General features: G+C 45.4%; 1 protein-coding gene across 1 annotated transcript in view; it reads left to right on the top strand.

Annotated features, from left to right (window-relative positions):
• The window catches only part of LOC124174480 (protein vestigial), a 56,638-nt gene extending 32,145 nt beyond the window's left edge, over positions 1 to 24,493 (top strand). The window contains exons 4-8 of the mRNA XM_046553682.1: positions 7,887 to 8,097; positions 9,412 to 9,567; positions 14,022 to 14,145; positions 15,129 to 15,367; positions 23,958 to 24,493. Coding sequence (XP_046409638.1) covers positions 7,887 to 8,097; positions 9,412 to 9,567; positions 14,022 to 14,145; positions 15,129 to 15,367; positions 23,958 to 24,004 — 777 coding nt within the window. The 3' untranslated portion in view covers positions 24,005 to 24,493. The remainder of the gene's footprint in view (positions 1 to 7,886; positions 8,098 to 9,411; positions 9,568 to 14,021; positions 14,146 to 15,128; positions 15,368 to 23,957) is intronic.
• The last annotated feature ends 1,281 nt before the right edge of the window (positions 24,494 to 25,774 follow it).

Below are 25,774 nucleotides of genomic sequence, written 5' to 3'. Positions count from 1 at the left end.
AACCGTTCTTCAGATCACCTTTGCACTCGACCTGACGGAGGCTTCCAACTTCACAACCGAAAGACCATCGAGTCGCTCGTCCTCTGGAGCCGGGAGCGTGTCCAGTCGACTCTGCAATTAGTTATGGAGTGTCGCCTGGCAGGATGCACGGATATCGAATGGCCCCACGGCTCGTTTCGTGACACGAAAGTTTTGTTACGGATACTGCCGAGGCACACATTTCAAGAGCTGCTGAGCACCCAAAATTATACGACGGGTCGGGATGATGGTCTGAGAAGTTTTTTTCGTAGTTTCTTCTACGCTGACGAATGTCGACGGGGTCAGTCGTCTCTTGTTAATTAGTCAAGTGTGTCGATCGCTTTATTCATGACATTTTTTTTCCACGCTGTACTAAATTTTCTCTGCGCGGATGAATTGAAATAAAAAAAGGAAAAAAAAAAAAAAAAAAATGTCCCATAAATTCTCAGGTACGGCGCTTACGGCCGCGTTATCGCGATCTTTATTAACGCCATCAGAGATTCTCCGTGCAGAGTCGGACAGCCGCGTAGCAAGCTTAGCTCGAACAGTTTATACGGCTGAATTTACATACGTCCTTGTTCGACCTGGTTGCTCTGCTCGGTTCTTTTCCTCTCGCTCACTCTCGCTCGATACCCTGGACATGCAGCAACGGCGGCAGCAGCCTCTCCGCTTGCTCCGTGACTCAGCCGGTAGTCCGATAACGTTAAACGCTTGGATACAGCCGGGAGACAACGTTTGTATTAGCTCAACCAACACACCCGCGAAGCCGCGGTATTAACACACAGACTCGTGCGGCGCTCGGGTTCTCCATATAAGATTCTGGCCACGAAGCGATTTCGATTCCAATAAATTGACGAATACATCTTTAATGGTTCCCTCGGAAGGTTGTTGAGATTTCTCGACGATGCAGCGATGGTGCGGGAACGCTGCGGTAGGTAGCCACGGTTATTGGTCTCCGCGTATCGAGTGGGGTCTGATAACGAGCCCTAAAAACGTCCCCCCCCCCCCCAACCCTACCACCACCCCTTCGCCCTAATGCATCCTCTCAGCTTCTTGGCAAACGAGCCGATGAAGGTTCTTCTTATATGGGATTCTGGGCCTCGTACGTGCGGCTAACTTCTCCTCGTATACCGCGATACGCTGCGGTATTGGACTTTTGACGTACCCGCTTGATTGCCGGCCAATCTCAAGCCGGGAAATGAGACGGTAAGGAATTGGAGCACGAAGACTCGGCGATCTTTATTGACGCCTTACGATTCAATTGGTCTCGCACTGAATTAATCGCCCAGAGAGAAGCTCCGAGTTCCGGGGCGCGTCGATCGGTCGCCAAGTCGCGGGGACGTCGCGACCTGATCGGCATTCCCAACGACTCTGAAACGGTAGCCGTGCCTCGAGCTCGTGAACCTCGTCGAGTTTCCGTTCCGAATAGTCATCCTGGAATGTCTCCTGCAGGACAGGGCTTGAAGGTCGAGAGAAGAGTCGAAAGAACCGAACCGCGGACCAATCGGCCTGGAAGGCACGATGGCACATACACCCGACGTTTCGGACAAGTCGGGGATTCTGTCCTAGTCACCACAGCGCATCCTTTGATCTCCCTTCGAAGGCCGATAAGCTGCCGCGGGCACATCCACAATAAATAAAGTTTCGACAAAACACCAGCGTCACGTTGCGGCCACTGCTCCACCGAAATATATTATATACGATTCGTTGAAAAGAGAAGTAGAGTTAAGTACGAAGGAGCAAAAGAGCGGAGTCCCCTAGTTGCGCAAAAAGTAGTTCACCGATCGACGGATTGCCGGCAAAAATATTGTGCTCACCTCCGAATATGGATCGGAAACGTGGTTACTGCGTCGAGAGACGAGATCGAGGTGTTGAAATTCATTCCGAAAATGATTTTCACTCGAAAATATAGCAGTGTATATAATACGAGTGTCCCAATTATTGACCTTTTTTGGTTGTTTCTGTTTGATCCTTATAGTTCTGAATTTACCTAAAAATAAATTTACAACGTCTAACCCTCCGGCAATTGGTTTTACTCGTCGAGAAAGATAAGAGGTTCAATAATTGGGTCCAAACGTGTCAATAATTGGTACACTTGCCTCAACTATTTCAACCGATCGGTGGGTGGTAGAACTTGTAACTTGCGGAACGAATGATTGAAAGTAACTGTTCGAAACGTTCTCAACACATCGACCGTAGCTATTTATTTGCTCCAGTAGTATGACTGGTTCCAAAATTACATCTTTGCTGTACTATACATATCTCAGGGAAGCGTTTTCGACGTGGTAAAGATGTACCGAAACTTCCCTCTGCTCAGGCGTTTCCGCGTAGGCGTCGCCCGATTCGCCCCCTCGATTCGTCCGATATACGCATATACGCATATATATGAGTGTAAATGCATCCGCAGAAGAGAGGGCGAGTGTAATCTCCTCGCGGCGCGCGGTCTTTGAGTCCTCGAGGCGTGTTGCAATTTGTCCTTGGTCGAGTGGATCGCTTCGTCCTGCACCTGGTTCACCGCTAATGAACCAAAGTTAGTCGAGGAGATCTTGTTCGGTCAACTTATCGATAGTTGCAGCCGGTTCCGCGCGGCGAAGTGCTCTCATCTTGGCTCGGCGTGTGCAGATAGGAGCATCGCGCGGCTTCTGCACGGGACGAATGGCAGCGTCCGGCAAACAAATTGCGAGATACACGCCGGTTGGTAGCTTGTTACGGGTCCCTTCCTTCGGCCGGCTCCCATTCCGCCTCCTCTCCTCCTCTCCTCCTCGAGTGTTTATCCTTCGGCTCGTTCCCCCTTCGCCGCCTAGCGTAGAAGCCAGCGGAGAACAGATCGACGGAGATCCACCACCCTTTTTTTTTTATTTCACCGGTAGTCGAATTGATGTGGGAACCCGCCTAGCCTCGGGCCGAAGGGACGCCGAGCCGGTTGGATTTTAATCACGGTTTTTAATCGGAACGGATTAGCGGGTCTATGCTTGTAAAATTAATCGCTTGATTTTCCCCGCTTACCAAAAACTATCGTCTTGTCCCTGCCGCTTGAAATCTATTCCCTTATTTCTTCTCCTCTTCCTTTTTTATTCTCTGTTTTTTCACCGTCCTCCGTACTCGCTTGGATTTTGAATAATTGTTAATAGCCAGTTACCGCGACAATTATAAACGACGCCACGTCCCTCTTCTGAGAGATGGCACCGGCTTTTAATACGGCATTAATTCTGTACCAAAACGAGGGAAAAAAACTTTTATAAAAAAAGAAGGATAAAAAAAAAAGAAAAGAGTAAAAAGAAAATAAACTACGGAGAAAGAAAGGAAAAGGAATAACCTCGGCTCCGCAGCGGGCGGGCATAGTGACACAGATGTACGGCACCGTGCCCGGTTTTAGTACTCTTACTTTAGCTAATTTTCTTCATCCTTTTCACCTCCCTCTATCATTCTCTCTTTCTCAATCTCGCCTGTATGTATAATAAATCCTCACGCCAAGTTCAATCTAACCATCGCATTCTGTCCGCGAACGGTTGTATACCTTATACAGGTATAAAACCACCGTATATAAAGCATAGACCATACGATAACTCGTTGTTAAAAATAAAAGCGCGCGTGACTGAAATATTATCGCAAGCCAGGAGGTGAGAAGAAACACGCGAATAAACCGTACGGGTTCTGATAAACCGCGCAACTCCCTTTTCCTCCCCCCTCCTGTAACGTCCGGCGCGCAACTCGGGTGAGATTATTACAGTTTTATCGGTAAGATTGAAGCTTGAAAGTCGGCGCTGCGACGCTTGCGGTCACGACGATGATACGCATATTCAGAATTTTAATGGGCGTCGCGTGGGAGATCCGGTGACAACCGCGAGTGCAAGATATCGAAAGGTCTGTGAAGCGGAGGAATAACGGACAAACATGCGCTAGTTCTACACACTCATTGTCAGCGGTGTCTCTGCCCCCAGGTGGGGTAGTGGGGGGGGGGGGGGGGGGGGGAGGGGGTAGGATCGGGCAAGAGACGAAGAGGGGAAGAGATGCGGATGGAATGCTTTGAAGGACCGCGAGGTTCCCGATGCAGCCGCAGAGCCGAGCTACCCGTTGCCCGGCGGGAACTATCTCGAAAGAAGAGTCCCTCGGGATGCTGCGAGGGGCAGGCGGGATGGCGATAGGGGAGGGGGGTGGACCCCGCCGCCTCTCTCTCTCTTTCTCTCTCTCACCTCGATTAATTACCACATTGTCGTCCTCGGAACCGACCGACACCGCGATCTTGGCATAGGTATAAGCGTAGGTATATATATATATATATATATATATATATATATATATATATGTGTATGTATGTATGTATTTATACCTATGCATAGATACAGGTATACCTACGTATATGGAAGGGGGATGCGGTCGGCCGCGCGGGAACCTTACCGTGATCGCGGGTTGATTTAATCTTCTACATTTTCGTTCACGTAAATAAGCTGGGAGAGCGGGTAAAACAAAATAAATGTGATAAAGTATGGCCACTGTCCTGTCGACGCCGAGGCTCTGTGTGCCTGCTCAACGGCGGCCAGGTAGATTTCAAAATCTCGGTTCGAAACGAGGGACACGATTTAATCGGTTTACATCATTTTTATTGCTATATAACGTGGTATGAAGTGACGGTTAAATCCATGAGTCGCTGATCTGTAAAGTTGGAGATTCGGTGTTATCACCGTATCAAACATCGTTCTGCAAGGACACGTTTGTACAGGTACCTTGTACGTAGAGGGCATCGTTTAATTATTTTGTTGTTTATCGTTTACGAATTTACACACGATTCTGATTCGGACTCGTACGATTCAGATTTCGCAGTCGTATGATTAAGCTTGGAATAATTTCTTGAAAATATTTACGCGTCTTTTGCGTGGTGAATTTTGTCGGATCATGCACCTTCTGAATTTTTGAAAATACTCGCCGCAATTTATATCGTAGACAACAGAATCCGGTCCTACAGTCAATTCAATAATGATTTTAATTTGTTGGTGAAACATAATATGTCATTTTCGCTTCATTGTGAAACTAGGTTAAAAGAAAGAAAAAAGTAGAACCAGTTGTAGTCGGAAGTTAGAATCCTACAACTGTCGCGTAGATTGAATGACTGTAATTAATCTTTACATCAAATTACAAGTTAACTCATAATAACGGATAACACGATTAGCGGCTCGTTTCTTAATCAGTATTGTGTATAAAGCGTTAAAAAAATGAATCTTTTTTTCGACTCTAAGGTTATAATCTGATATAAAAGTTTCCGTAATAGTCAAGTATATCAATACTTAATATTACGATCTCACAAAGTTATTTCAGTCTTTTCAATTTCAACGAACCGCCAGTAGATCATTTCACAAATTGACAGGAAGGTGGACGTTCGAACGTGATCGCAGCGCAATTAATCCGCACTCCGTCTCGAATCTTGAACTTGCAGTGAGACGTTAGCCAGCTGCGTCACGGAGACAAACCGCGTTTGAGAAAAGGCCGTTCCTCTCCAACGAAGACGAGAAACAAGTTTTGGCCAAATAGTGTAAATTTTTCGATAAGATCAGAGCCGTTGGTCGCGAATCCTCCAGCGTTCCGGACCCACGTGCAGACGGCTGAGAATCGTCCTCTTTGGGACCAGGTGGCGTCGCGGCGACGGACCGCATCGTCTCCCTGCGTCGGGGTGATTCACTGCCCCGAGGAATTCTGGCTCCAGGTTTATTAGAGCAGATAATGATAACATCTCGGAGGCGTATACACAGCGGTTCGCTTCTAACTCACCCGCGACGCCCGCGACGCCTTCGTCGGCCTTTGGACCTGGAAGCTCGTCGGTTTGTACGTGTCACCGCGCTGGGAGCAAGATTATTTCTGTTCGCGACGAGACGCTGACGTATGGATGTAATTGGTTAGCGGGCAAGTCTCGCGGGAATTATTATAACTCGGGAGTCCAACCGCGCCGCGGAATCGCGATGCGGACTTAGCTCGGGCAATAGCTCGTTAAACCCGCCCATGTTACGAGGGGGCGCTTTAATTCCGGGGGTGCGGGCGTGAACAATGGCTAGCTGCCGCAACCGATCCCCGATTCCAAGGCGGCTTCCATTCCGCCCCGGTGAATGTCCGTCGGGAAACACAGGCACCTGCTGGCACATCGCGGGTTAACGCGCTCCCCGAAAGCAGCTTGATTCTGTAACTCTAAGGACCCGCGGAGATAAGCGACTGCTTCGTCCTTTGATCTCCGTCGAGATGCGCCGCAGGTGTCTCGTTCCATTTTCTAACACGCGTTACGGATTAGCTGCTCTGTTTCACTGTTTACGAATCGATTACTCTGGTCGCGGATAGTGGTTGGGTGACTGAATCTCAGCTGTTAGGAAAGTAGGAGAATTTCGTATAACGGTTGGGAAACGACGAACCTTGCGCACGAGGTACAAATGTTATGATAAACTTTCTGATTCGAAGGCCGGTCGATAAGGCGATATTTTCCACTTATGCAAATTCTACTATCACGACGATGCGAAAATATGACAATGAAATCGAGACAGAGAATGGGAACTCGCGGACGAAGAGGTTTGTGAATTATTGGCTCGAAATCAATTTTTTCGGTTGATGTTATTTTTGGTTATACCTATATCAAGATCATCGATATAATACCGCGGCTCTGAAACGACCGCAGACTGACTCGTTAATTGATCAATTCTCGATCTCACGGTCGACTTTTTTTGCCGTTAGATATTCGAGATCACGACGACGGGGGGTGAACATATCTTTGGTCACGTTTAGCTCAGTCTAATCGTTTCCTCGAGTCCCGCGTGATCCGGCTTGGTAAGAGGATGCCATGGAGCGGTGATTTTTCTCTTAGCGAGACAGTGACGATGTAGCTGTCAGTGTAACAGTGCTTCAAGATTACTGTGAAATTGCCTGGTTGGTTGGTTTAAAAAATGTTGACCTCTTGTATAAAAGAGGTTGACGCGTCACAACAAATACGTTAAACGAAGTTTGGCTAAAGAGAAACCCCGTCGCTGTATGCACGAGAGACCGATATTCCCGATTCCCGATTCCCGACTCCCGTCACCATTCATTTACACAAAAAATTTGGAATTGTAACGCCGGGCGCCGTTGTCTAAAAAAATGTGCTTCTTCACTTTCTTCTCCTTATTCGCGGCTGCAATGCGGCACCCGCGGACTACGCTGCGGCTATTTGCGGTCTCTCGAGACACACAATGGGACGCGAGACTCTCGACGTCCTCGTTTTATCACCCAGTCGATGAATTTTCGCACTTTCATCGGCGTGCAACGACCTCCGCTGTTCGCCAGCTGCCGCGTTTGCTTCCTCGCAGAGTTTCGTATTACACGCACACTCTTGTCTTGTTAGAAAAATGTCACCTCGTTGTATCCAAGTCTTCGTTCTCAGGGTACATAACAGTGGGTACTTAAAACTTGGATTTCACTTCATCTCTTCAAGTTCCTCTGGCGATTTGATTGGGTCTAAGCCATCCAAAAGACCTGAGTTACGACATAAACGCATCGATCCAGCTTTCCTAACGCTGTACATATATATATATATATATATATATATATATATATATATATATATATATATATATATATATATATATATATATATATATATATATATATATATATATATATATATATATATATATATATATATATATATATATATATATATATATTATTATATGTATATGTACATGTCAATGTTCAAATTCAACCCTGACTTATCGTCACTTCGCCACGGATGCCATGGCCCCCGGCAGTTTAACACCCGTCGTAAAGGTTACCGTCGCACCACAAAGATACGACGCAAGTCATTCCTCCGTTGTAACGTGACGCCCAAGGCTGAACGCAGCTCCGATTCCTTGTTGCAGCTAAACGTCCACCAAAGATCGCTGGAAGCAGCGGGCCTCGAGCTTTGTGGCGGCGGAGGAAGTGTGCCACAGGGTCAACCCAGTAGCGCTGGTTCCGTCGGGTCCGCACCCAGCCCGGCATCCCCTAGACCTACGCCTCAGCCGCGACCCCCCCTGGCAACGACCACCTCGCAGGGATCCCGGGCCCTCGACGACGAAAGATCAACTGACGGTGAGTGCCATATTCTTGTGATGAGTAATCTTAGGGGAGGGTTTTACTGCCGGTTGATAACGGATGAAACATCTGGGACTTGAGTAGCTGATGTCAGGCTCGAATTCCACGATTACAAACCTCTTCGCACTTGATTAGGAGACATTCGTTATATTATGTGGACGAATTCTCGTCAATTGGATCAGTCGGTGATCCTGTCTGACAGTTGGACGGTACCCTAAAATGTAGAATTAATTCAAATTTGCCGTCGACAGCCAAAATAAACTGTACTTGAAATCAGATTTACTTCAACTTTTGATAGGGTAAAAATGATACTGCAGGAAAGAAAGTTGGCACATTGTACGGACGGCGAAGTGTTGTGGAAAGATCACGGGAAAATAAGAAGCGATGATTCTGAGAGCTTCTTGTCGAGAATTTTTTAAGCCTACTTTACGTTGTTCAATGTGGTTGTGTAGAAACACTTTCACATTGTTCGATTTTGCTGTAAATACTGTCCAATTTTGCTGCCAAGTCAGAAATAACTTTTTCAAAAAATACCCTCAGCTTTATATAAACTGACTATTATATTCGCTTAACTCTTGTCGAGAAACGTTCGGGTCACTTTTCAAGGAATGTGACACACACATTTGAGTCGTATTCGATTATACTACAACTGCCATCTTTCTTGAAACGTGACGTTACGCTAGGCGCTGAAGGAAATAGCTGTTAGTATTTTATACTTCAGGGAATATAGTAGTAAAACGGGATATGAAAACGTAACGCGGCCGGTATCTCGTCATTTTCTCTGTCAGAGACTGGCGAAACCTGAATTTTCTCTAGAAAAACTTGTTGAAACTGACCTCTTCCATCGTCAGAAAGCAGTTCCTCGCTGAAGCTGTAACTTCCCGAGATCTGTGTATATATACGTATGTATAACGCAAGTTGAGACTATTTTTCTTTTACTCTCCTTGATGCCTCTGCATACTGATAACGTAAGTTTGTTTTTCATTACAAGTCATACGGTTTATAGTAATCTTTTCCGAACCATCACGACAGTGTGATTCTTTGCAGTTTTGGCGTTTGTACGGTTACAGAAAAGGTTATGACATTGGATGAACATTGCTCAATGCCGGATCACCGTTTAAAGCTTACAGGCTAGAATCAAAGCGCAAACCATGCCTTACGATAAGTTATATTCTGCGAAATGAGAAGGATCATCCAAGACTTTTGAAAGCATGGAACAACATATATTGGCTTACTGTATACGCGTTGAAACCCGTTTTTCATCCAACAGTCAAATTTCAAGCGACGACTAATCGCGATCTGCATTTTCAGCCGTGGGTGGCGGTGGTACGGAGGATTCGGACGACGGAGAAAGCAGGGCGCAATACCTGAACGCAAACTGCGTGGTATTCACCCATTACCGAGGAGACGCAGCCTCGGAGGTCGACGAGCACTTCCAGAGAGCTTTGACCCACGACAAGTTGAAAGGTGAGTGTAGTTTTCAAATTTTCCCCGCTGAGTCGAAGAAGCGTATAAATTTTGGACCTAACGAGTAACGAGCATTCAAGAAAACAAATTTCGTTCTCCCGTCTTCGTTCGCGACACATGCTGTACGGTATAACATATGGGAAAAAATCGTGTCGTAGTTTGCAACCGTGTATCGTGTACACACAGGAGTGTGATTTTCCGTGAAAACTAAACGAAGATTAATCTTAAAACAATTTAGCGGTCGCGTCTTTGGCAAGCTGCAGCACGCCCCGCGAGTAATAAAGTGTGCCATTAGCTCGACATCGCTAACAAGCCCCTCTAACAATTGTTCTCTGGTCGGTCTCTCGCGGAGGAGTTAAAACTCGGCGGTAAGGACGCGAGGACGGGGAGGGCAGAGAGAGGAACCGATGCTGTCTGCGGCGTCTCTCCTCGTTGCCGAGGGACGATCCGGGGGGGCGGCGGGAGCAGAGGGGGGCGGGGGGGGGGGGGGGCAGAGGAGCAGGGACCGCTTTGGCAAGCGATCCTCGTAGGCTATATCGGTGTCGTTTAAGGCCGCATATATCCCCGGGTCCGCGACGCGGTGCGGCTCGCGCAGCTTAGGAATTAGGATCAGTTCACTAGCCTGCTTAGAATTCAAGACACCACGACCTAATTGTCATGTGGCTGCTGCCTCCGCAGCCCTCCGTTTCTCTTCCCTCTTTCCCCCGCCGGATGCAGGAGAGGTAAATTAAGAGCTTCGGCTCGAGGAGGGCCGGGAGGGTCTTCCAGGGTAGGGAACTGCGCGGGGGCAAATAGGAGACGGTTTTAGCCCCGGAATGCTTCGCGTATCGCGCGACTCTCTCGGAGGAGCGGACCGGACGGGGTGTTGACGAGGAAAGAGAAATCAACCTTGCATCCAGTGCCTTGTGTCTTATATGTATACCCTGTCGCGTCTTCCTCGGTCATCAAGCAAGTACGTACCGATCGGTTTCCACGAATAGGCACATCTCTATTTTATCACCACTCCCAATGGAGGCACGATAAACGCGCAGGCCTGTATAACCAGTGTTAATAGCAGCTGTCCTCCGAATGACTGGTTCATAATTGCGATTTTCAACCAATGCCAAATGACCGTTGCTCGAGTTCTTGGATTCCAGTGTCGTTTACTCTGCTGTTGGCACTAGAACTCGGGGTGCAATTTTAACAAGAAAGTGCACCTCTTGCTGACGGATTGATGGAAATATTTTACTGTCCCGGTGATCATGTAGCGGTGGATTCTCAATACTTCTGAAACGAGCGATTCATTGAAACGGATTTTGTTAAATCGGGAAAGGCCTCTTATTCAAAACCTTGCGAAACTATGCAAGAGAGAGAGAGAGAGAGAGGATCTTTGGACACCCGCGTTTCCAAATTCGATTATTACGGTACTTCGACTTTGGGACAAATTGAGCCTGCTCCGTTAAACGACCGTTGGTCATCGCGTTACCAAACCTCAGTCGAACGGAGGCGAACTTGTACCTCGAGAATCCAAACTAACCTCACGACTCTCCCCTGCAACCCGATTTGGTGTCGTTCATGGGCCGGGCTTTGCTGCCCCAATGTACCGGCGTTTATCTGATCGATCGTCTACGCGGAGAGATGATCTTCAAACGCGGTACGAATAGCTCGTGTCCGTCGCTCTGATGGCTACATGTAAAAAGGTTAGAGCCAGCGGAGTCCTCTTCTCTTCAAGACGAGGGTATTGAGAAGCGTAGGAAGGGACCGATGACAATCGACGAGGATCGCCTCCGGTATTATAGATAATCGAAATCCGTGCCCTACGCGGGTTTGCGTAATCGTCAGAATATCACCGGATACGATCAGTATATTCATCGTGATTTATTTACACTGCAACAGATCCCCGTGGCAGTTTCTACGGCCGCAACGCGTTTCGCGTTCCGAGGTGCGGCTGGTAATCGAAATCGCTTAATCTTGAGCGCAAACGGTCTCGCTTCGTTTGAACAGAGAATCACAACGGCGACGAGTCGGGCGGTTCCCCTTGTCTATAGACTCTTCATTTTTCGGGTAAAATCGGTGGCGCGCGATACCGACCACATCGAAATGGTAACGACGGTGAATACGTGCAATTGAGCGAGTCGCCTCGGTTCTCCGCGTTCAATTAACACACGTCTCCGTCGTCGCAGCACGCAGCTCAACACCGTCGCTGCGATTATTCTACGTCAGAACGATTCTGCGACGACGCTTCGACGCCGCGAGCTTTTCTCCCATTGTATACGGCGTAAAGCTGCTCGTTTCCTTTGAAGATTTAACTTTTAGGGAGAAAAGGTATTGATATTACACTTGTATGGAAAAGTGCCTACGTACACGTACGGACATCTCTCGTTTTAAGGCCGTTCGATATACATGACAGCTAGGGTACTTCAAACTTGAAAGCTTTCTTCTACACGGTTTGTCAATCAAAAAATGGACGTCATAGCCCAAATGGTTTGGCATGTTTTTTAAACTCTATAAAAACTGCAAGTATAATAAAGCGCGGTCAAATATCAGTCCGAGGCTTCGATTATACGTACAGACGCCTCCAGCCAAAGCAACGAAGCTTGAGAGCTGTATATATATATATATATATATATAAACTGGGATAAAAAAGTCAGGCCGCATTGTTTCCCACGCATGGAATGACGGGACGCACATGCATACATATACGAGCGAAGTGGACACCAGCTTCTATAATCTACATGTCTATTCGTTCGGCGGTTTGTGCGTGTATTTCGCGGGCTCGCTAAAATCGGCCGCTGAATCCTTTCGCATAATGTTTCGTCCCCTCGGACCCTGAAACTTTCCCGTTAAATATTGCGATTTGCTTGCCCGCGCGGGAATCGAGATAGCGTCGCGGGCCGATCGTCCCTTATTTATTAACGCAATTAAAGAAACGGAGTGTTGCTCTTCGCCGCGTTCTTTCTGCCGACGCCGACGCTCTTCTTCCTGCATCGGCGCGAATATATGTTCCTATGCAAATATTCCGGTGCTACGGCTGCTGTTTACATCGATAATACATATATATATATGTATATATGTTTGCCGGACTGTTTATGAAATCGCGTCTACCCAAATGTGTATAATTATAAATTGGCTTTTACCTGCATTTTACTTCAAAATTTCTAGCGATTAGTTTTATTGTTTTCCAGCTTTTCACGGAAGATAATTGCGGATGTTACAATTAGCAATCGAATTTTATTGATTTTGTAATATATTTATATATATATATACGATAGCATGCAGGGTGACTTGGCATTATAGGCTTCTCTGTTTACGTACGCGTATAAAAAATTTTCAAGCGAAAAATAAAACTTGCATTTCCTTTTCAATTCGTACGACAATTTTTATAATTATATAAATTATTAGCTTGGATAATATCGCCTGTTCTTATTTATTTTCGCAACTGGAGGAATGTGTTACAATGTAGAAATTACTGTTCACAACCTGAAATGAAAAATTCACACCAAGGGATGTTTTAATTTTCACTTCGGATAAAGAACAAACATAACTGTTAAATCAAATTGCGTTAAATTACGGTGCTAGGGTGTTAAATTTAAAAAACGTCCAACTCGAAATAGCGTAGAAATCTTTTCTTCAACGCAGCGTTGCTCCAAAATCGCAGAAGGAGGCGTTCTAATAGGGCATTGGAATATTCAGAGCGCTGATCGTATAAGCTGTGAAGGAATATTTCACAAGCTGGATGGTCGGCATCCCGCAGATACAAGCTCGGGGTAACCTGCAGGGATATAAAAATGGGACAAAAAGAAGAGGGCGAAAAAAGAAAAAGTCGCAGGGATAAAAAGAGGTAAAACAATCGGTCAAGGACTCGTCGCCGGTAGGAGGGAGCCGATCTTCGTGTCCGTCGTGGGTGCATGTAAGACATCGGGGGCGGCCCTCTTCGGTCCTCTTCCTTTTCCCAACACCAAGAATTCCCGTGGGATCGGACCCTTGCAGCTTCGGGCACGCAGGCCCATTCCTTCTCACCGACGCCTCTTCGAACGCGGACCAAAAATTATCGATCCGGATTTTTTATGCCCTCTTATATCGTTCGCTACCGTTCATCTGGATATACAGCCGCCTCGTGACTAATAACAAGCGATTTTTCGTATCACGTATTCTTTTTCGGATCGGCATTCGGTCGCGTCCCAATTCATTTTAAATCTGCACCCAAGTAGGAATGTAACACATTTTCAGTTATACTGGAAAATTAGATCCGATCAGAATGTTTTTGAAAACATTCTTCACCGTAAATCGTGTAAAATTGTAGGGAAAATTTTTCAATATCAGATAAACTCTTCTCAACACCAGGGCAGAATTTTTATCTCATGTAGGAAATTTTTTCATTAACTTGTAAATTAGTTTTTCTAATAATTGACCGGGGAATGTAGGTAATTTTATATCTTGTTTATAATCGTATCCTATTTCTCTTTTGGTTTCAGAAAATACGTCTCCGATGTCAGCGAGAAATTTTCCACCGTCGTTTTGGAACAGCCAACATCCCGGGGACGTTTACGACTATCCCACGGATCCGTGGCATCCTCATTATCCGCAATATCACCACAGGTAATCGCTGATGATCCATCCAAAGATCATTCAAATTTTAAACACTTATTTTCATCCAAGAAGCTTTCTACATCAATGGAAGAGGTTTTTTCTTGATAACGTTGCTCCTATTTCCATAAAACTGTTACGGGTACTGATTACAGTGTCGCAAAAAAAGCAAGATGAAAAAGTTTTTAAATGTGTCAAATATAACAAACAACACTAGTAGCGAACGAAATGTTTAGTTGATTAAATCAAACGTAGTTACACTGTGTATCACCCAAATTATTGTTATGATATTATTTTATTTTTCTTACTGAAATGACATTTCTTCGAATTGTAAAATATCTTTTCTGCCGTAATCGGTAAATTTAACAAATCCTTTCACTGTGTCATGACATTACACCCACGTGACTATGGAGAAAAAAATCACAATTCGACTAAATTCTCCAGGTTGAAGTACAATTTTTTACTTGCACTGGGAAAAATATACAAATTTAAATATTCTTTGCACCCGTAATCAAACCATGTCCGTGTACAACATATAAATACGGTTCCTTTTTAGTTCGATATGGAAAGCTTCTATGCAATTGCTCGAAGATAATCCACCCTGATAATGTATTTTCAATACCGACCGCAAACCTTTCAGTCACAGTAGGATGCTCAGCGTCCTACCTCAAAAATATTCATATCCTAGCTTTAAAACAGTTCAAATAATCCGCGTTACTCGGTACAACCCCAAAAACCCCCGAGTAACAAGCTCCGGCCAGAATCATCGAATTTTAATAGTTAATTCTATTTCCCATCCGGCATATCGGATACGCCATCTTGTATTCAGAAACGATCGAATTCCGATTCGCGATCAGCGATCCCAAAAATCCCCGAGTAAGGTGATTCGGGCCAAAATATTGATTCGAAAGATGCGCGAGTAAAGGGGTTAAAAAAACATCCCTCGCCCGATCTTGCAATTTTCCTACATACGTACGTTTCTTCGGGCGTTACAGAGCCGTCCACGAGTACCATCACCACAATATGGCGGCGGCGGCGGGGTACGGCGGCCTCTTACTCGGCGGGGCCCGGGGGCTGGGGCATCACACGTCACACCACGCAGCAGCCGCCGCCGCTCACCACGCGCACGCCGCCGCCTCCTACAAAGACTGGACGTCCGCCACGCCGCCGCAGTCCCTGGTGGACCCGGCGGCTGCGCCACCCTATCCCCACGGCCCTTACGCGCCCCTTCCTGGTGAGTAGAGCTTTTTTCTCTCGAGGGTGCGAGGAGATATCCTGAATCCCGTTCGTGCCACATTGTATCGTGTATAGTATGCGCCTAGTTTCCGCAACTCGCGGGTACAACTGTGAATAAAATATCGACGGGGGTGAAAACGTTGGAGAGATTGGAAAATGTTTGTAATCACTTACGCGTAGCGTCGATTTGACGCGTGCACAAAATAAATATAACATAACGATCGGATGTAATGGCGAGAGAAATGTTTTGTTTTTAATTCAAATAAACCTGGCGTGACTTGACACAAATTGTTATTTTCATCGCTACTTCGTTGAATAAAATGACATTTCTTTCACCATATTTGGTATATTCGACAAATCCTTTCTCCGTGGGACAATTAGCGACAAAGTTTCTAGCTTACAATTACAGCAGAATTCTTATATGAAAGTGCCTACATGCATGTTCGTTTAACCGAAGAATTGCGTAGTGGGAGAGTCCAAACGAAATCTTAACGGTTCTTTCCACGTCAAGTATAATCTGAAGAATTGCAGAAAAATATTCATGGATTTTACAATATTTAGCTGTCACATAGGTAAACAATCGCCGCGGTAAGAGATACCTGGATTTCATTGTTGACAACACTCAGTCGATTCTTATCTTGGATACCTGATTCATGGGTAAAGAATCGATATACGTAGATATAAATATTCGTTCTAACCGCGAAATGTACGTGTGTCTTTTGAACAAGCTGTAGGCAGGGAGGCTCCGATCGCATCTCGGGGCCTCAAGAAGAAGTAGAAGAAGAAGAAGAAGAAGAAGACGGAGAAGAAGGCCCCGGAGAGATCGGGGCGATGAGATGAGTGCTGAGTTTTTAGAGTTGCGGGATGGCGCGCAGGTGGCTGTAAGAAAGACCAGCGCGGCCCTTCTGATCTCCGCAATTAATAAGGGCTTAATGGGGCCGCGGACTGTAGCTTCCCTTTCCTCGCTGCGACGTTCGTCGCGAACCTTCTTCCGAAATGATCCTCAACTGCGGGACAAAAAACCGAGGGGCAACTGTGAAACATAAAGCAGAGCTCGGTCTTTCTCGTCTTGGAAACCGTGAGAGGTGAATCCTCCAATCACGCGTCCAAAAGCCATCCAAAAATTCAATTTTTATCTTGTCCGGTTAGAATTTTGTATAAATGAAAAATCCAAATAAAGTAAGTTTATTAAAAGCTTAGATACGTGGGACCGCGCAGTGCTCGAGCAATTTTTGCCTACAACTTATCGTTCTCTTCGCAAATCGGTCCCGTATTCCGCCTCGATTATACAGCTTGCATATGTGCAAGTAAAAGCACGGATTTTATTTACACGCCGTTAAAACGTAAGTATAATTTGAAGTATAAAGATGTCTAGCAGGTCAGAGAAGAGGGAGAAAAAACTTGCAAAAACGTCCTAAAAATTTGTCTCAAAATCTCGACGCCCATGATTAACGACCACGCGATATAGCGAATATACCGTACGGCCTGTGGTATATTCTCGGTAAAATCGTGGCGAGGTACAGCGATCGTACCTACACTCGTGGTATACCCCGAGGATGACCACGCCCATCGTTATTCGAAGCCATGCCCACTTGGCTGAATGCCTGCCACGATACCGTCGCCCAACGTAATTCTCTCATCCTCGTAGAATGCACATCAAGGAGGGTCTCTGATTTAAACGGAGTAATTCTTACAGATGCTATGAAATACTAAACTTGAAGATGGAGAATTTCGCATCGAGAAATGTTTTTACATTATTTCAATTCGTTCAATATCATGAATCATGAATATCGGATCTACGCGGTGCAATTATCAGACAAAACATATTCCAACGAAACGGGATCTAATCTTAGACTGAAGACTATTTATTCTTTAAATTCACTCGAACACCTTTTTCTCTCATGTTGTCCTCGTAACAAACATTCAATTTTACAAAGTTGGAATGGTATTGATTGTCACGTTTGAAAAATAGAAATATCAAATGGACAACTAAAGAAAATCTTCGCCGACTAGCGAAATAGTCTTCTCAATAAAATCAGCAATAAATACAGTAAAACTGAATAAATCTACTAGATATTTAATAATTTTCAATCTAAGCTATAGCTTATTATAATTCCACAAGTACCTACTTTCCATAATTTTTGTAATTATAAAAATATCTTGCTGCCTTGCGAATATAATAATTCAATAAGTATTTAACGTACAACTGCTAGTCTCTTTCACGAAAACTATTTCCGAATTACAAGATACTTGTGAACAATTGGCATACATGGGGAGTGAATTGCATGAACTCAAGGTACGACGAGATGCTTTGAAATGCCACAGCCCCTATAACAGAGTTTAATTTTATTCAGAAGCTTGCAAACACTCGGTTGGCGTACCTTATAACTTATACCTTCTACCAACCATACTTCACAAAGCAGAGGCCCGAGACGGAGGTCGTCGCGGGTCGATACTTTGGCGGGACTCCTCCTTCCGCCTTGCCAGAAGCCGGGTTCTCCCTTTCAGCTCCTGTCTCTCGGGATGTCACTCATTCTACCCTCCGCAGTTCTCCGCCCTTCGTAAAGCCCTTTGCTCGTCTTCCATCCTCGAATCTGCACGCAGCAGCTGTGTAACGTCGCTTTAATTCTTGCGGCTCCGCGGAGCTTTCATGCGATCGGTGTTCCATCGCGTCGCTCCGAAAGGCTTTTCAGATGAAACCGTATCTCCGGATGCGGAAAATGGCCTTTGAATCAAAACCAAGAACGTTCGCGAAACGCGTCTGACAGTCGGTACAAGCGACGGTAATTTTGCCAAATCGTACAAGATTCGCGCGAAGCTTTGCAGAGATCCAGGAGACTGCGGAATGTTGAGCAAACCCGATCGAACAGGTTCTGAAGAATTTTCCAGCCGGAATACGGGCACTGTTCAGTATGCCGATCGAGTGGCGTGAGCTATTCCCTGCGCAATTCATCGGACCTTGCGCCACGATTCGTGTTATAGTGCCAATTCGGAAATTCGAGCGATCAGCAGTTGCAGGAGTGGGATTTCGATACAGTCGTGCTTTTCCGTGCGTATAGGTGATCCAGGCGTGATTGCTGCTTCCACAGCTGCACGTCGTTGATTGCGCGAGTGGAAATGTACAGTACGTACATTACATACATGTGTATTCGAGGGAAAATCCGTCCCCGAGGCTGCGGGTAGTGTCTCCGGTTCTTAAACTCGTTACCTCACGTCCCCGAAGCTCTTCAAGCTCCTTAGGCAGAGAATCGAGTGTACAAAGTTCCCGTTTAGGAAGCGCGTAGACGGCTCGGCGGGTTGGCCGGTAATCATTTAATTGCGCAAATTAACTCGAGCGGCATAAATTGGCTGCCGTTTAAGCGCGATTAAGAGAAATAAATAGCAATTACTGACTAACACACAGGGATACCGGGACTCGTGAACGAGGCTCAAGATGGCTAATCTAGTATCGTATTTTCTATTCGTTTCTTCAACTTGCGGGAAACCATTAATTTTCCGCTAAACCCTCCGGGCGACAAATTTCATCCCATTCCGGTAGCTAATTCACTAATAGAACACACGTTTCCTTGCCTGTGTTGCCTCTATTCGTACGACGATGCGTCGCGAGTATCGAGATCGGCTCCTTTTTCGTTCCTCTCGCCGTGTTGACACCGTGTTGAAAATCGACGATTGTCGACTACAGCGATTGAACTGTCTTCCTAACGTGCATGCGCTAAAACCAAATTAGTGTTTCCTCCAATTATATATATACTCCAATCGGAAGCGTGTGAAACTCGCGTAAAATGAACGCGTAATGTTCTCCTCCGCATCTCCACGATTCAACCCAACACAATCTACCGCATCCGTATCGAAAATCCGAGGTCTCCGTAAGTCCGCGGACGATCCAAGCGATACATACGTGCATTTTACTTGATTTACAGATCCACGCGCCGTTCACCACGGACCGTTTCGTGTTAGGAAGCAATAGATCCTGAGATATGAGCGATACCGCTTCCGTTGTAGATGCTGTTTTGATGCTCTTAGTGCACGCGCGTAAATTATGCAGTTTATCGTCTTCGAAACGACCCGGTGAATATATAAGGTGCTTTCGCTGCGCTCGTGCAGCAGCGCGCGTCGTTCGTGTCCGCTTCTAGATTCCTCGAGCTTTCCGCGGAAATCGAAAGGTTCTTTGGTATTGCCCGTACTCATGAATCGCAATGCGAACAAAAGTTGTTGACAACCTATAGGTTCGACATAGAAGTAAGTTTACGTTCAGAAATACACTTGTATCAACTACTATCGAGTCCTGCAGCGATTTAAATTTTGACAAGATGATCGATAGTGAAGACGATGTCGTTTGATTGCTTTCAGTGTGAAAGTAATCCTTTAACTGACTCTGCCGGTTCGTTATTTAATTTTTATTCCATTGTCCATATTGGCGCTCTGAACGTCTCAGTGAGAGAAATTTTTAGTTCCGGTTACCGCTCAGTCCTTGACTATTTTCATTTTTTATCACGATCGAAAAATATAGTTCTAGGTACGAAATGAAAATTAGTTTTCTAGCTGTTAACAGAAAGTCTAGTATCCGTTACTATTGTTTCTCGTTACGATCACTGTTCCTATATTTTCTTGCAACCGTTGCGCAAATTTAATCCTTGCGCAACAATAAATTGACGTTCAAGCTTTATTTAACTAAAAAAGACAATATCGCAAAATCGTTACGCGTACCTCGTTTTTCGTAATTCCAACAATATTCAAACAGTTTTTTTAACGATATTTACTCAATTTTTCTAGTTACTGTAAGAGACGAAATTTTTCTCAGTGCTGCAGGTAAAAATCGTCAAGTTAAATATTCTGGCCTCCATTTCTACAACGTGAAAATTGTAAGAGCCTACTGCAGATATCGTTCTCGCTGTTCTAAGATCGCGTCGTTTCTGAATCTATGCAAGCCTAGATTTCAATTTTCCGGGCATAGAGAAAGTAAGAAAGAGTTTTTAATTTCCCGGGCTTCTCGACTCCTCGTCTATCCTTCTCTCACGCGAAATCACTTCTGATTTCGGTCTCTCCTCCTTAGATCTCGCAGAGGACGAACAAAGCTCCGCTGCAGCTCGGCGAGCAGCTTACAGTCGAGCTTCCCCTTCTGGTTGAACAGATCGATGCAGCCGCTGACCACTCCCTCGTTCGGGGGGCTGACCAATCGAGGGTCCCGGCAGCTCGGTTGACCGTCGCTCGGCTCGAGTTTGCTCTCCTTGTCCCACGGCGTCGGAGGTGAAGAGTGAACACCGTGACGTCACACCGCCGCCATTTTACCGAACGAGTCGCGATCAGCTCGGGATTCTCGACTTCCGCCGTCTTGTCTCTCCGATTTCCGCGTGCGGTTCCTGATCCGCGGGGGCGGCTCGTGTCGCCGATTCAGAATGCAGATCGTCTCGACGCTGTTCTTGATTATAATTGGCCTTCGCGCTTATCACAGCTAATTAATTAACGACGCGTAGACGCGTTATGCGCATATCGCGAGGCATCGTCGATCCGCGAGAATCGCGAGATGGAATTTTAACGAACGGATCCCGCGAATTGTACCTGCGGGGGGAATATACGCAGCAGCGGAACGAAACGCGTGTCCGTGTCGCGAAACCGGCGCGATTCCACCCCGCAAAGATCCAGCATCTCACGACGATCGCCGCTCGATCGACGCTCGGTAATGCATCTTCATCTTGTCACTGGCCGGATCGCGATCAGCCTTTGCACCGAGTGAAAAACTTCCCTCTACTTCGATACGCGGCACGCCTAATTAGGACAAGGTATTCCGATGCAAATCTACGGGGGCCCTGCTCTCTCATCTTATCCGTCATATTATTATACCGTGCTGCTTCGTGGTATTTCTTCCTCTTCATATCGAACTCTGAACGTCACACGGACTCCGTAAATTTATCTGCTGATTGTAAACTCGCGTAGTTAAGAGACGCGGCACCGTCTAACTTATAACCCACGGGAAACCGCACGGGGATCTATTTCAGAAACACATTTCATTTAATCCTGAAGAAAACCAAAGGATATCTTTATACGGCAGACATTTTGTATACTGAAAAGAATCGCAAACCATAATTTCAGGCTCTTCGATTTCTACGCAGTAGCTCTAAATGACGCAGTTGGGTGGAAATTGAACGAATTTTGACCGATGCTGTAACTCAACAGCTATTTATGATATTCGATAATTCATTACTCCCTGACTGCAACGAGATTCAAGCGATCCGTTCGTGCAGCCCCTGCAGATGCATCGAGCCGCACGAAAGTTGGCTGTAAAACGGGAGAGATTTACCGGTTTAATCTCACGTTAATTGTCGCTTATCGATGCATGCAGGCTTCGCCGGAGGGAGAATTATGCCTCGGTGATCCGGCCAGAATACACGGATAGAAGAGGTTCCCCTTTATCGCGGGCGAGTATATTGGATTCCGGGGTTAGAGGGTCTGACCCCACCCTCGAGGGTCATCGCTATACCTTTTGCATGCATCCCTTGTCCAAGGGTTCGAGGGCTGAGTAGGTATAAGGGACGCCGAGCGCCATGCCACTTGCAGACCGACTCGTCCGCGAGGGTATAGCTTTAATTTAATTTCAATATTTGATAGCGCTGTCCGTGCAAGGATCACTGTTGTACGATTTGTACAGGTGCGGTATATATGTGCGCATATAATACGCGTTTCGTGCGGATGAAAACTTTGTCTCGGGCGGATAAACTGCGGGGCGAAGGTTTTCTCAAAGCTCGCTTGTCAAAGGGAGTCAAACAATTATTAAGAAAAAGTAAGAGAAATATACGAAAGAAGGAAACTCTGCCTCGATTTCGACTCTCGAGGGGTGATTCTTCGTTTTAAATTGAGAAGCCGTCCCGGAGCTTCTCGAGTCTTTGTAAACATCAATGTGCGGTTCCACAGCATCGTTCTTTTCAGAAGAATTACAGCATCGTTTTCGTTGTTTGTTTCAATATCGCACTATGATATTATAATATGCTGTCTGGGTGAAAAGCTCTTTCCAAATTAAATAGTTTCTCGTTAATCGAATATGTCGCACCACGTGTAGTACCTAAGTCGTTAATTTATGATCCATGAAATGTCCGTGGGATCAAATGTACGGTAGCTTCACCCCTCTCGGTGAATTTCCACAGAGACACTGATCTCTATCGTTGAACGACCGGTACACACAGCAATATTTGCCGAGCAATTATTATCGGCGTAATGATCGCCGGACGGACCGATCTTCCGAAGCATTGTGTGACCAGTCAACCCCGACGGGGTGTCGAGCATCGACCAAACAATATCGCCACTATTTGCCAGGTCATAAAGTCACCCCTCGGTTGGCAAAGGGTGCTCGGCGTGTAATGGTGTGAGACCGGGTTTCTAAGGGTGGAAAAATCGTCCTCGCGTGCCGTGTTTTTATGAAATCTTCCGCGCAAACAGATCGTCGAGTGTAAAATCATCCGGACACTGAAAAACAAACGCAGGGATGACGGTTCTTTCGATACAAGCGTAATTCTGTCGAACTTGGCGTTCCTGAAAAGTGAAGAGCACTTGCTGCTCTTGAAGAGAGGATAATTTTCCGACCCGCTGAATTCTTTCATCAAATATCACTCAATCGCATGGGCTGCGTCACCTGTGATAAAAATCAGCGGCACGTGCGGTACAATCGCGCGTGTATCAAACTCCCAGAAGCTACTCTAGTATTCGGCTTTGAAGCTTGCAGGTAAGGGATCGGCCACGCTTAGTCACGTGCACGGGAGATACGAATTTAATAAGCGATACGACGTTGCACATTGATCGTTTCTTTCCCGCAACGCAACGATTTTCCGTATATCTCGTAGTCCGCAGCTAGAAACGTGAGAGCGATCATCGTAAGATTATGGGATCCTTGAGTGGTTGAAAATTTTGGACATTACAAGGATACAAGTGTGGCGCCTGCGCGTGAAAATATCATGGCCTGCCGTATTTACCTGGCCGCTTATATCCCTGCAGCTCGAGGAGTTGGGCGACAGATTTGATCCTGTGAAATGAGAACAGTTCTTTGTCTGCGACGAGTTTCAACCCCTTAAGTATGGTGTATCGGTAAAGATGATCAGTGCAGCTTGCAGCGTCCCGGGTATAGGTATAACCTGCACGAAGTTAGATCGCAGATAAAATGCAGATGTATAGCGTCCCGTCATGAGAAAAGTTGAGATCTTAACTGGCTCATTCCGTGACATCTTTCGAAGACTGTTCATCCGTCCGTTCGTTCGTTCGTTCGTTCGTTTCTTCGTCGACCGAGCGTGTCGCCCAGCGGGTGCCGTCACCAGGTCCGCACCCTCGCATCCGTCAAAAATTTTCCTTTTCTCTTTCTCAGTCTGTATTGCGTACGGATACAGGTCTTCGAATACCCAATTTGAATTGTTTGAGTTATTCAAACGAGTCAAATTCACGAATTACCGCAATCGCGCTGCGCTGCGTTTTGCGGCAGCAGCGCTCGAAGCTTCTTTCTTTAGCTATTGTACCCGCAGCAGAGATTTGTGGTTCATATATGGTTTCTAGCGTAAGTTGTGCCGAACGACGTCGGCTAATCTTTCCGTTTCGTTTCTTTGTTGCAGGTCTGGAGTCGCAGGTGCAGGACTCGAAGGATCTCTACTGGTTTTAGGATACCGCGTGAAAAACGGCCGAGTTTACTTGCTCGAATGAAATTTGTGTCTTATGTGTATACATCGTGCCATGTATACGAACGACGAATTTCTTTTGGGGCTTGATCGCGGAGAAGTCGCTACCGGAGGACGGGAGACGTGATGGACAATTTGTAGAACAAAATTTACTAAATTTCTTATCGAATAACAGAAAAAATACAAAATATATCAAAACTAAAGAGAGAAAAAGAACAGATAGAAAATAACATAACTAGTGAAATATAAATGACGCCGTTCTTGAGTGTTCGTTTAATATTAAGGGCCTTGGGGCAACATGACCTATCGAAAGGACTCTGTTATTATACTGTTGAATAATAAGTAATAATCATAATGATAACAATAACAATATTAGTTATTAAAATAGCGTTGAAGTGTACATAGTGTTACCTAAATCTTGTAAGGATCTACTATCAATTATATATATATGTAATTATTCATATATATATATATATATATATATATATATATATATATATATATATATATATATATATATATATATATAATTATAGTCTCTGCGCGCACTATTTACCTTATAGTGACGACAGTGGCTGACGCTGAAAGAAAACTCTAGTTCATATAGCAAGTAGGATATAGATTTAAAAAATGTCCAAATTTACCAACTAATTACAACGTTATTGAAATACAAATAACTTCTATATATATATCACGTTTACAAAGAAACGGAGTAAAAAGTCGACATTGTTTAAAGATAACAATCATTTTTCGTTGAAATTCACACTTTCCGTACTGCGTGCAACTGTTCCCTTCGTCATCGGGGAAACTGATGCCTAACGTTCGAATTTAAAGATACGATGAATGCAGAACAGCTGTTGAAAAGAGTTGTACATCCTCACAATCGACTGCAGTAATTGTTTGGTAAATTCAGTCAGAATATAAGGAAAGTATTTATTGACCAATGATCTTGCCATAATATTGATATAATTGTTATTTTATATCGTATGTAGTAAGGTTACGATCAGGCGGTGAATAAAATCTGCCGTTGTAGGAGAAAGAGTAAAAGAAAAAAGAAGAAAAAAAAAAAACCGATCAAAAAATGACTAATCGATTGTAACGAAGCGGAAAAAAATATCAATCGATCATTCGGATTTTATTTTCCAGTACGTTCGTGGATCGCTCGCCATCTCCCGATTGCCTTTGCATATTCACCACGAATTAACACGCATTCCCACGCATCACATGCTTAGTGTCTTACGCAGTCATTAGCCTGTCATATAACAACCTACATACTTGTAGATAGACCTCTACCTATGCATATACGTACTTTATACCCGCCTCCCCCGCCTGCCTGCAGTCGGATTAATCACCACTACTATCACTTTCTCATTGTAGGTGTGAATAAATCTTTCGTTATCACATACGGACATGTCTTTTATACCTTTCGTCACCTGTCCGCGAACTTTTGCAACCACCCGCGATAAGAGCTTTCCGTTCCGAAGCGTAATTCGATTAGCCAGCTTGCACACTTTTCGGACAGTAAATTTCACGCGGAAATATTCGCTTTCCGAGAGTGTTGATATTCGGTGCCTATATCACGACTGTCGACCTCTTCTCGGTCCTCGGTTTCGCTGCTCTGCACGGCTCCTTCTATTACGTGGGTTAATTACCACTCGAGTTGCAGGCTTCAGGAGAGAAAGCACGAATGCGCGGTTGCGGAGCGACCGAGGAAGAGAGAGGTCGACAGATAGAGAACGAGGGGGAGAGAGAGA

Source organism: Neodiprion fabricii, chromosome 1 (genome assembly GCF_021155785.1).
Source record: "Neodiprion fabricii isolate iyNeoFabr1 chromosome 1, iyNeoFabr1.1, whole genome shotgun sequence".
NCBI lineage: Eukaryota > Metazoa > Arthropoda > Insecta > Hymenoptera > Diprionidae > Neodiprion > Neodiprion fabricii.
Note: the sequence above shows the minus strand (reverse complement) of the source record. Positions and strands in the feature narration are given on the sequence as shown.